At 43.5% G+C, this 13,088-nt stretch overlaps 1 protein-coding gene across 2 annotated transcripts; it reads right to left on the bottom strand.

Annotated features, from left to right (window-relative positions):
• Positions 1–1,176: 1,176 nt before the first annotated feature.
• QTRT2 (queuine tRNA-ribosyltransferase accessory subunit 2) lies at positions 1,177–13,068 on the bottom strand (the record flags this gene model as incomplete). 2 transcript variants are annotated; one of them, XM_084281196.1, is made up of 8 exons in its annotated part: positions 1,177–2,212; positions 3,166–3,283; positions 4,871–5,022; positions 7,305–7,504; positions 8,377–8,586; positions 10,456–10,532; positions 12,714–12,769; positions 12,872–13,068. In XM_084281196.1, the coding sequence occupies 8 exons, from the start codon at positions 13,066–13,068 to the stop codon at positions 1,951–1,953; spliced, it is 1,272 nt and encodes a 423-aa protein (XP_084137322.1). In that variant the 3' UTR covers positions 1,177–1,950. The 2 variants fall into 2 exon arrangements, with proteins under 2 accessions (XP_084137322.1, XP_084137323.1); XM_084281197.1 differs by having other exon boundaries at positions 3,166–3,286; positions 12,872–13,006.
• Positions 13,069–13,088: the final 20 nt, after the last annotated feature.

The following is a 13,088-nucleotide window of genomic DNA, read 5'->3' as shown; positions in this document are numbered from 1 at the left end:
AAAATAGTTTCTGCTTGGAAATAGAACCAAAAACTTTCTAAATTCACATCTTCATTTTTTACATTTATTGGAAGTGCTGATAGACAGAACGACAACCTGTGCAAATATAACATATCAAGTTTATTGCAGTTAGTGCAGCTCATTACTGTTTGTTAGATAATGAGCAGATAGAGTTAACTAAATGAATTTTTGTCCAATATGAAATTGTTCCCTCTATGCAGCTCTTGTACACACATGCACACACACAAAAACTAAGCAGAGAACCAAAGTGGAAAAGCTGGTGAGTGTGACTGGAGAACGAACATAGCAGTACAGAAAGACTGGAAGGTAAGAAGGAAGACCAGAAGGGTTGTTAAGAATGGCATGTTGTTAGCACTTAAATTATTAGCAGGTCACTAAGATGCCAGTACCTTTGCATGCAGCTTCTCAGGACAGTCACGTCTGGGGACAAAGGAAAATGAGTAAATCCTGGTTAAGCCACATGGGTGAAACAGGATGAGGAGACTAATCACAGGTAGCTCCCAAAGGGAAACTGTTTCAAGACAGCAGTCACACAGTTTTTGCACCTTTTCTTTAGGACCTTGTTGAACAGAAATAGTGCAACATAGTCGATAAGGCTAGAGTGGTGAAAGGTACGCTGACACCCTTGTGTTTGTTATCTGTCACAGGAAACAGAGGTGCACAGGCAATGCTGACAGGCAAAGCTGTCTTCTTGTATGCTGTGGTAAAGCAACCCTAATGCAAGATACTGAAGTGTTCTTTAAGAAGTAATCTAAAAAAAAAAACCAGTAATGAGTTTATAAATAAATTAATAATCTTAAAGTGTTAAAGAAAGGGTGAAGAGCAGCAAACTGCAGATTAATCCTGAATTGTTTTAAGGCCGTCAACTTTGACTGTAGTATTTTTCTAAACTTAATTCAGGTGCTAGAGTTCCTTCAGGGAGAGGAATGGGTAGGTGTCTTTAATAATTGCAGGTTTATTATGGCTTCTTCTGAAGCAACTGACATAGACCCCTGCTCAGTGACAGTATCCTACCCCTAGATGGATCATTGTCCTCTGTGGAGCTGCTAGTTCATGTTCTTAGGAGACATCATCTTCACTCTCTGGTACACCATTTCTGTCACACCTTCAGGAGTCAGTGTAACGAATAAAAAAATTTATTGTTGCTTTGTCATATAAAACACATAAATCCACAATTACAAAGTAAGGGGGCATAAAAGAACTGAATAAAAGGAGCATGGCATAACAAGTTAAAATAAGGAGCATACTTTTAATACTTTTAAAAATAAGTATTTTAAAATAAGGAGCAACAGGATTCTTGTCTAAATGCCTTTTCTTGTGATATGTTCCTTCCGTATCTCCATCTCACACTGGCATTAGCGTAGCCTGCTGTTTGACCAGTGCCAGGACAGCTGGAAGGAACGGTACACTCATCATCATCCCCACACTACTACTTTGTGCCACTGAATACCTGGTGCCACTGTGGCACCTCCAGTCAGTTCTTCTCAGGGACACCGATGTCGGCAGCAGCCATGAGGAGCCGCGTACCAGACTGAGGCAGGATCTCCCATCAAGGGCCTGCACGATGGGACAACCACACCACTGGTGTTTTCTGGGGGAGAGGGACAAGAGTCCCAAGCAGCTGCTGAGCTTCCATATGGAGTTCTTCCACATGGAAAACCACCGCCGAATTACTGAGAACAAAGCTATCCATACTGAGGCATCCAAGCTCTCCTGTTACCTGAGAATGCACCAAGCCAATTAACTGAAAGGGATGTGTGAATAACATCTTCCTCTCCTTTCTACATGCAAGGTCTTCAAATGCCCCTTTAAATTCTCTCCAGGAGGGTAGGCATTTTACTACCTAACAGGTCCAGATACTAGCAGGCCAGTTGACATGGACCCACTGGGTAAGGATCTAAGCTGCAACATCCTCTATCTTCTCCGACCTCACTGGCCCGTCCTCGCGTCTGCGGGGCCTTGAAGTGCCTGACTGAAGATGAACTTTTTCAGCTGATCCAGTTTATTGTCTCTTAAGGCATCCCGTATGGCACCGAAGAAGCTGAAGTAGTGCTGGAAGTTGTGCATCATGAGCAGGACGCCAGCCAGCAGCTCGTTGGTCACGAGGAGGTGATGGAGGTAGGCGCGAGTGTGCCTCTGACAGCAGTAACAGGTGCAGCCTTCCAGCAAAGGGCCAAAATCGTCCTGGTATCTGAGGAGGAAGCAATGCTGGATTAACATCAAACGTAAGATCCATTCAGGTAGCAAAGATTTTCCAGTTATTGTATGGCCTTTGCAGGGACATGAGCCTTGAAGGCCAGAATCTAGTTGCTCTAAGACACGTTGCCATCTAAGCCCAGCATCACTGACACAAAGGACTTGAACAGCATTCAGTAGCTCACTGTGGAGCCAAGAGGCCACACGTGAGTCAGAGGAGAGTTTTGACTGGATCATTACTAGCAGCAGAGAGAAGCCTCATCTGTGCCTTCCCTGCAGCACGAGGCTCACCTTGCTAGCTATCAGTCCACAGAGGAGGAAGCTATCAGAAACACAGATTTACTGATTTTGCTATTCATAGAACAGCATTCCCCTCTACTCAGAGATGCACTATCCTCACTAAACAAGGAGATGGTGGAGCAATCAACAACCGAATGCTCAGCCTAGCAGCAGATGTGAAAAAGAAGAAAGGGCAGGCTAAAGTTTTTGTGCAATATCCCAGAATTGTAGGTATCTCGCTCTGCAGGCACTCCAGCTGAGTCACAAAGCAGAGGCTCTGCCACTGTTTTAAATAAAATCTTGCATCTGAAAATGATTCAAGTTAGTTAGATGCAGAAGACCAAAAGGATCCTCAGACAGCCTTTGTCAAACTACTGTCTTTCAGCTGGAACACTGCTAAGACCACAGTTTCTTTGCTGGATAAGCGGTCAGAAAAATCTCTAGCCTGAGATCAAGCAATTGCAGTGCTTTCAGCCACACGCTGCTGCTAGGTATCAGTTTATCTGACACTCTCCGTTCAATGTCCACAAATACTTTACTTTCCTCAACAGCTTCACATTTTATGAACTCTCCCATCCCACTAATGACCATATGCAATCAAACACGGAGGACAAAATCGTGGTACTTCCTGATACAACTGCAGGTACCCTCCTTACAAACTCACGTTACCTTTTATCCTTCAGAAATATCTCAAACGGCGTCATTTCTGGGTCAGCTTTGGCGATTTCATCCTGGTCTTCTTCAGCACCGTTTTTCTCCAGGTCCTGGGCCCCATTTTGTTTTAAAACTGCTTTAAATAAAAAGACAACAGCCCTTTTATCAACATATAGAAAGGGCAGAAGTGTAGCAACCTTACATTAGATATTTCTGTTGCTCTCTTGCCAGATGAAAACTTCTGCCACAACTTTCCACCTCCCTCCCATAGTAAGCAATTCTTTTTCTTTAATTATCATAGGTTAGTTAATACAAGTACAATTTTGGATGATTAAAACAGCAAGGGACAAGTGAAAACTGATCTATTAAACCTAATGAAGAGTTAGAGCTGAAATAACAGCACAATTTTGTGCTGCTCTACTGAGCTGAATTCTTAATAAAATGTCAAAATTATTTCCAGTCTGAACTGCATGCTCAATAGAAAGCAGTCACCTGAACAAATTGATTTTATTGAGATTCTGTTAGAATAGACAGGCAACTCATCTGCATTCAATCATTCTACTTTCCATGCTGTCAGTCTCAAAGATTCAGATTATTTTTGTTGTTGTTTTTTTTTTTTTTCCATAAGCAACTGAAATCAAAGAAGCTAATAACATGCAGATAGATTGATGCAGAAGATGTAGATTCCATACATCAGCCTTTTCAGCAGTCTGCCTTAAAAATAATAAAAAAACACCCCATCATTTTGTAGGTTTGCATTTTTAGGCTTGTTCTTGAGTGGGAGATGTTTCTGGAAACATCAATATTACTGTTTGCACAATCCATGCCTACCGAGTGTTACACAGACAGAACAAAGAGGCCGTCCCTACCGTAATCTTTTGGTTTAAGAATAAGGTGAGATGAGGTAAAGAACAACAAACAGAAGGATTTAAAAAAAAAAAAAAAAAAAAAAAGGCAGCAAGCACAAAGAAACGGGATGTTCTGTTCTATTCATCTGGTTTTGAATTATCCAGGCATGAAAAGAAGCTAGGTTCTACCTAGGAGGAAAAATGTAAAATATTTTTTTTTAACGTTGAAAACATTTGCTAAGTCCAGAACAAGATGACTGCTTGAAACATGTTTAATAGATGCTTTAGCGGTTGCTACACATGCTCCTATCTCAAAGCTTAATGAGGTAACGAGTTATGAACGTCTTGTTTTTGTTCTGACATGACTGATGAATTCAAGAGCTGAGAGGGAAGCTGCGCAAAGAAGCAGGATCCCTAATTTTGGTCAGCTAGAAAAGAGAAGAGACTTAAAGATTTATTTTTAAAACAAGCACATATTTGGTTAAATGTGGAGGTCAAGTATCAGAACTTCACATAAATAGGTCCAGCCTTCACTGCTAATACTAACAGAAAATTTGTCAACGGTGTCAAACAGTTCTAGAGAGGGCAGATGAACACAGTTAAGCCTACATAAACCTCTGTTCCGTAGGTGTTTCTGAAATCATTAAGCACAATTTGGCTAATCACGCATTCAGGTCATAGGCTGAGACCTTAAGTTCCCCTGATAGGTTTCGCACCACAACACCCCACCTTCAAGAGCAATATTTGACAGCTAAATTCCAGGTTTTCCTGTGGTTGCTGCACTTAAATTAAGGCCACAACCCTCAAATGCAGACTCCTCCAAAACAGGAATTATGCTTGCCACAGTGCTGGCTGCGAGGGAAACTGCCTACCTGCTGCTTCAGGACCTGGATGGTAATCATAGCCAAACACCAAGGCACAGCCTCGCTCCGTCACTTGGAAGGGAAAGAAGCTCTCAAAGATGTCCACGCCCCTTTCAATGCACTCGAGCACCTCATCTGGTTTGCCCACGCCATGGATGATTCTGTAAGAGATGCGCAAGACAAGCCTAGAATATCCCAAGCAGAAGGAAGCATCTATCACATCTGAAGTCATTTGGGTCCTTTCACAACCACATAAATACATTTAAATTCAAAATTTACCTGAAAGCTATGCCTTTAGGCACAGGTATTTTCCTTACTCATGTATCTGCCCTAAGTAACTATCAGTTACCAGATACACAGACCCCTTTTTTTAGTAACTGCTCAGGAGACAATCTAAAAAGACTCCACCAGGAGCAGCAGTAGATGGCTAGTCAAAAACACGAGCCCTTTGGGTGACAGACAGTTCTCCAGGCACATGAACTACCTGGAAGAGAACATGCTAATGAGAAGCATCATTGGAGACTGAAAGAAGTTCTTTGCTTTTTTTTTTTTTCTTTCTTCCTCTCTATACTTTGCCTACTCCAGCATCCCTTCTCACCCTCACTGATGCCCTTTATTCTACAAATAATGCCTCCGATTCTCTAAAACAAATGATTTACCCCCAAACCTAGGCTGTAACACCTACAGGGATATGGCATGAAGAGCCAGGAAGAGCCCAGCTGGATTGCCATCAGTGGTAATGGAGATCCTGCTGGTTGCCAAATTTAGCTGGTAGCTTCCCTGAGGGGTCAGTGAAGCAGAGGGGAACAGAGCAGCGCCTGCTCTCCCGCAGGTGCGTGGCTGGGCTGACAGCAGGAAAAGCTAACGTAGGGCAGTGACCTAAATAGATAATTAGGAAAATACACAGGGGCTGACAAATGAAGTCGCAAGGTGCTGGTTTTAGTCATTTCTCTAAGTACTTGAATTAATTTGATGAGCACAGAATATGGATGGGAAAAAAATTTACTATGTGAGTGTCTTCTGGTTTGGGCTCTGATGAAAAGAAGAAAACGACACTCAATGGTTAAAATGTTAGGTCTGAATATATGTGATCAAAACCCTTGCTAAAACTTACCTTTGAATGGCTAAGGACAGAAGTTTGCATTTGCAAGGGTTCTGCCCCTATTGAAAAGGAAAACTTTTACCAAGAGACTGCTGTACAAAAAAGGACCCCAAAGATTAAATTCTTGAGATTATTTCCCCAACACAAAAAGCTGTTCCTTCCCAGGTGAAGCAGAGGAAACGTTTGCTTTCTAGAGTTTCTTATCAGGATGGAAAGCACAGCTGCAAAACAGCTTCTCCAGCCAGATCGGCGAGGGTGATTCAAGCAAGCAGGACTGTCTGAAATTCACTCGAGGTATTTACAAGACCCCCTAAGGCACGCCAGCTTTCTTCCTGCAAAGAGGTCAGCAACGCTTGTCTTAACCAGACGAGCAAACCATCTGACAGATGAGGCAGATGCTCTGGTAGCCACGGAGGTTAGCTGAGCAGATTGGACTCTAATGCTCGCAGGGGATCTTTTTAAGCAGCTCAACCAGACAGGATGGCAACAACACAGCAAGCCTCCTAATTGTCAGGAAAATTCAAACCCCAGGCAGCACTAAGCATCAACAAGCTGCAGTAACGGGCACGCGTGTCTGCATTTTACTTCCTTTTGAACCCCGGCAGGTCAGAGCAATGCTCAGCTAGCAGAGGGCAGCACAGCTACAAAAAGGCAGCGGGGCCTGAGTCATCGACTTGGGAAACGATGAAAAAAGCACCCACACAAGGGCAGCAGCAACAGAAGTAGTAAGAGCAACCCAGAACACATAGAAAAGCCAGCAAGCTCAACCTAATTGTAAGAAACTCCTCCACTTCTGGACCACTAGCAAATATTAGCACGTGTTTTCTGGAAGCCTTTAGTTACCATAAATCATTGGTAAGAGTCAGGAATGCTGCCGCTTCCCTCCCAACTCTGGCATGGATCAGATGGGCAGAACCAACAGCTCAGAAGATGCTACAGCCCCCCCGTTATGCCAAACCAAGCAGGGAATGCAATTCTGGTTGACAAGGCTGTACCAGCTCCAGTAATTCACAGGCTCAGTGTGATTTTTTCTGAGAAGGGGCCCCTGTAGAAAGGGTTGATATTTTTTTGTTCTAGCTGAACTTCCAGAAAACCGTCTCCTCAGAGGCCAAACGCCCAGACATACCCTACCTACAGTTTGTCCTGATGAACATAAAAGACTTGACCTCAATTTCGGTTGTTCTCCACACGTGGGGAATATTCAAATCCACAGCGTAAGCACAGCTTGGTGCCAGTTACAACCAAAAATTGAAACAAGGGTTGAAGTCTGAAGATTGTGGTGGAATAAATGCAGCCTGGCCCATACACACAGTGCTGTGGGATGTCGCCCACACAACTTACCTTGGTTTATCCTCTGGCAGCTCTGCTGTGACAGAAGCTATCAGTTTCAACTTGGTCTCCTTGGCCATGGCAGATCCCTGGAAGCCATCTAGCAGAAAGCCGCCCACAGGTCGCTTGGCAGTCTCCCTGGCTGATCGGAGCCTCTCTTCCAAGACATCTCCACCTTCGATTGCCCCAAACATTACACTTCCTTGTAGTTCCTGGCCCAGAAGAAAGCTACGAGTGTTAAGAGTCCTGCCAAAGGCAAGCAAGATCTCACAGCCCAGACTCCAGATGCCTGCTACTTAAACCCCACATTCCCAGAACTTGGAAAACCAACAGCATTTCATCCCACGTAAGACAAGCCCCTCACACAACACTGTGAAATCTGAGGTAGAAATGGGATAAGGAGAGGCAACGTTCTGTTCCTGGCCTTGACACTAACCGACTGAGACTTTTAGTGCCTTTTTTCCACCTTATAACCACAGATCATTTCTGTACACCAGCTTTTTGCAGACATCCCCTCAGCACTACATGTGTCAGAATACAAAGCAGGTAAGACAGCAGGACAATGACAGGTATCATTGTCCTGGCTGTCAGACACCAGAGCTCACACTTGATTGCCTTTCAGAGGATGCCAGTATCAGCTCCTGCAACCGCTTTCTTTTGTAATGCAAACTTGGATGATTTGTCCCCTTCCACCAAAAGGGAAGTTAAGTTTCAAGCCTCCTGGAAAAAAAATGAAAAGAATAGCACTGGCAAATCCTGGCAAGTCCTCCTTCACATGGAAATGAAGGGACTGCAGAGCAAAAAGATGAGCTGTCTCAATCTGAATGAGAAAAATCCTGCTTTGCCTGTGCAAATATAGCATGAGGGTTAAGTGAAAGAAACACATTACAGTCCAAAAGCAGAATAAAATTTAAAAAAATGAATTCTCCCAAACTAGCTGAAAATGGTGTCCCGTAGCAGGAGGCAAGTTATTATGAAAAGAAAATGGTAGAAGGAAAACATCCTGTTCTGGTATATATACACACACACACACAAATAATATCTCAATCAGGTATTTATATGTGTGACATCTTTGGGACCTTACCGGTGATTTCTCCAGCAGCTGAAGGCATACATCCAGGAAGGAAAGCGACCTATCCACAGACTTCTTGGCCCTTTTCCTACTAACTTCCCCAGAAATGGTGTCTCCATCAGAGATGCACTGGAACCAGTCTGGCTGGATAGCCCGCTGGATGTCCATGAACTTGGAAGCTGTTATTTCCATGCGCCCTGAGGTACCCCACACCGACGCTGCCTGCCAAGGAAGAATAGGGATGAAGGTTTGTGCAAAGACTAACAGACCTGTTAACCTGGTTAAGCACCAGATGCTGGAATGACACTACAGAAACTCCCCAGAAGCATGGCTCAAGTAATCAGCTGTCCTCAGCACAATGAATGAATGATATAAATGACCAAGGTGTGATTTCTGGGATACTCTTTGGTGAAACCATCACACATACTCAGCACAGCAACTTCTCAAGTTGTTTGGAAATCTCTGAGACAGAGCAGCTGGGCTGGCCTATCATCAACCAAAATCAGTAGCAGAATTGGCAAAAAAAAAAAAAAAAAAGAGAAAGAATAAAAGATTTAATCGTTAAACTTATGTTTTCATCCCACAAAGAGCAGCAAAGGCTGTAATGGGAAATACAGCTCACTAGTTTTCTGCACACTATACAAAAAGCAGCAGCTATTTCCTCTTCCAAGTGCACAGACACACTGGGAAGAACACGAAAACCTGTTAGGCAATTTTATCTTAGAATCCAATGTTATTTTAGGTCTCAAATTCAGCTACTTAAGGGATTGAAATATCAAATGCAAAAGAAATAGATTTTTTAAAGCAAAAACCATAAGAAATGGTAGGCACAGTCTATGTTTTGTGTGCACACTGGCCCTCGTTTTCCATCACTACTCCATACTACCTTCATGAAAGATCTTAAAGCCAGACAAAGCACCTGCACAGCGAAGTTAAGGCACATGAACACATCTGGGCTAGCAGATGTTAACATTTAATCCACCAAACCTTCAAGTCCACAGAGCAATACTGGAACCACTGCAATAATTCACCATATTTCATCCTATTCTGTGGAATCGATGACTAACCCTTGAGTGCAGCTGGGCAGTTCCTTTCGTTATATTCTTTTTAGACTTTTGACTCTGCTGCTCTAAAACTTTAAAGGGGCATTAAAGTAGGTTAAGTATTGGGCTTGACTTCTTTAGCAGCTGGTTATTTTTCCATGCAACTCCCTTATTTATGTTTTTTTTTTTAAATGAGAAAAGGTCTGTCCATTCATCTCCCTCTCTAATTACTTTTGGCTTCACTATCTGGGTAACAGAGACAGACAGAAGTCTCTTAAGTAATATATTTTTTTTGTAAACGCCCCATTAAAAAAGCAACTTCAAAAGAGGGAGACCACAATTAGTATCTGCAGAACAAGGACACAAAGTCTAATAAAGTCTGGTTGCCTTCATTCTGCTGTTCATGGAAAAAAAAAAAAAAAAAGCTTTAATAAATAAAGTAGCCATGCTGCTAAAACCCTAGGTGGCTTAGAGACCTGATAAAGAACATTACACCACGATTATTTAAATCCAGCCTGTGCCAGGCTTTCTGGCACAGAATCTAGCAGAGCTTTCTGTCCATTGCTTTCAAAGAGCTTTCAGAAGTACTTGTCAGCACAGATCCAGCTGCAGAAAGACAACTCGCTGGCCTAGTATCTAGGTGATGAAAGTCTGCACCAGCTTCCAAGAAAAAAAATAAAATAAAAATCAAACCTGCAGCATACAGAAGGCTGCTCTAACATCGCAGCTGCACAGCAGTGAAATGAGCTTCAGGCAATTCCTCCCCTGCAGAGGGACAAGACTCAGCCTGGTTCCTAGCAAGATAGTGCAAAAAAAAACAAACAAACAAACAAAAATGTCTGACAGAGGTTATCCTCTCATTCAAAGAGCTGTTATCGTACCCAAGTAGGCCTTGGGACTGACCACATCTAAGCAGGTGCTTATTTTTCTACAATGTATGAACATCACCTTGTAGCAGTCTAGGCACACCCACCAGGTAAGGGGGACAGGCAGGCAGCTCTTGTTTGAGAACTTGGACTCAAATTTCAAGTCTTCACAGTTACTGTACCTTGTTAGTGTTGTAGCCAGATGGACAAGGAGCGACTGGATCATGGAGGGAGCAGTACACCGCCGTGTCTGGCATACCTGGGAACACAGCAACAAATTAGAGCTTAATGAACCAAAACAAAGCTAAAACAGAGGCACGCTTTGTGAATTCTCAAAAGGGAATAGGGAATCTTCCCACAAATGACCCCACAAATCCTCCTCTAAAGTTCTTCTGCAGGACTAAGAAACCACTGCTTAGTGTGCTTTTTTTTTTTCTTGATTAATACTCCTGCTACTAAAATTCACCAGACACAATAGCTGACCGCTCAGCTGATACACTGGAGGCATCTTACATTTGACACAATCTAAAGAGAGCAACAACCTCAAGCCTAGAATTTTAAAAGGAAGGACAACATATTGTGAGAAAATAGATCAGCTACAGACATGAGAGATTTATCATCTTTGCCAAATTAAGAGTTTTCAAATGTCATACAATAAGTTAGACAGTAACTAACGCCACAGTTTTCTCTTCAAGGATAAACAATGAAATCAGTAAAGTTTCCTACAAGTTTCAGGTAGAAGAGATTTTCAATTTTTCTTGATGGAATATGTTGACACAATGTAATCAAAGTTTATCAGAAGCTGCATGCAAATTTCCTTTGGAAATTCAAGCCACGGCTTTGCCTGGGCAACGAGTGAAATGAATGGACAGAATGTTAAAGTGTTATTTAAAGAAAAAAACTTGGTCTTAGTACATAGGACAAAACCCCTTAATTTTTGTTTGTTTGTTTAATTTTTAACAATATGCATGCATCTAAAACATACAGAACATTCATAAACATACCTCAGGTCTGATAAAAACTATTAACAACTCAGAAGTTATTTTTCTTGCGCAGCCCAATCAATTTCCATGTTAAAACCTGTCTGTACATTACAGACATTAAACCTGTGATGTGGTAGAGCGTCTGTTTGACCATATACCCACTATAGCCTGAGACACCTAGACAAACAGAGCATCCCAGGGAAGCTTGTTGACTTGACTGATCATCCTTCAGTTCTCTGAGCTACCTGCCCAGACAGAAATACTGACTCTGAATACAGATATTCACGCAAAATCCAGCTTTACATTCACTGCACACTCCGGTTCCTTCCCCACCTCAACCCACCAAGAGCGATCTTGGTTGCACACCGCATGTGGTCAGGCCTTTACCCGTCTGTAACGTCAGCCAGGGGAAAAACAGGACTGCCACGAACACAGGACCTGTGGCTTTGCTCACCCTTAGCACCAAGGTAAAGGCTTCATTTGTGCTCCGAGGATAGAGTACAGGGACTGCCAAAGACTACAAAAGCTTGGTGCTGTACCTGAGGACTATGGCAACACCGACTGATTTATATGCAACTTACGGACAGTTGCATGCATTCCTCAAACTGCAAGTTCAACATGGAAAAACAGAAGGTGAGAACAGGGACCAAGTAGTCTGATTACTAAACCGACAGGAATAAGGGACAGGAGAAAAACAATCTTCTCCTGCTGCTTGTTTAGCTCCTCAAAGCTCCTGCAAATCCACCATAGGTCATCCCCCTAACATCCTCTCTGAACAAGAATACCTTGTAGGCAGAAGTGTCCACCAGATGAGACTGATGGGAAGGGACTTTGCCCTTTCTTCACACTGGATGAAGATTTTAAAGTTTCTTTTTCTTTAATTATTCCTCACACTGAAGTAAGACTTCCTGATGGATTGGATGAAACCAACTGCTTTATGATAAAAACAAACAAACAAACACAACACCAGCCTGAGCAGATGGATGTTCAAAGGGAAATGTTTAGATAGCTGTACGGGACAGGCTGTTTTCAGGGCAATTCCTAGTTCTCCTTACAGAAGATGAGGAGCAAGATTTGCCTGCAGCAGCGTCAGGCCACAAGGTTGAGGTCTGGTCTCAACTTTTGGTCTAAGCTCAGCTTAGTTAGTTGTGAAACCCCCTCAAGAAGAAGGTTAAAGGCTGGTAAAAAGAAGCAAGGCAAAACTACTACAAAAAAAATTGTACTGTTTAAGGATTTTTGGTCTCATACTGCTGACAAAATACTATTTTAAGCCCTCATTAGTGCCACGTTAGAAAGAAAAGGCCTGAATGTGGAAACCCTCTGCACCTACACACTGCCTAAAAGCAGACCCATGGCACCCACCTGCGCTCCTTCTCCTGAGGCACCCACCAACACCAACACCCCCGTTACACAAACACAAACACCCTCATTACACAAACACCCCCGTTACACTTTACCTATAAACTTGGCAGCTCCTTCCTTGTACTCTTGCAGCACCTCGTGGAGCTCCGCCCTGCACCCGGACGCAAAAATAAGTAAATTACTCCAAAAAACACCCAACCGCCGAGGAAAACCGGCGGCTCCAGAGCTCCGTCTCCCCCCTCGGGGTACTCACATGAAGGACAGGGTGAGCTGTGCCACGGGGGGGACCCCGGCGACCTCCCCGAGGGTGTCGCAGGTGAGGTGGGGCGCGGAGCCGCCCCGCGTGTACAGCAGGCAGCCGGGCAGCGCCAGGGAGCCCGCCCCGCTCCTGCCCAGCTCTGACAGCATCCCCAGCCGCCCGCTGCCCACCCCAAACAGCTTCAGCCGCATCCTGAGCCCGAGCAGGAGGA

This window comes from Netta rufina (genome assembly GCF_964035555.1).
Source record: "Netta rufina genome assembly, chromosome: 1".
NCBI lineage: Eukaryota > Metazoa > Chordata > Aves > Anseriformes > Anatidae > Netta > Netta rufina.
This window is presented reverse-complemented; position numbering and strand designations above follow the sequence as displayed.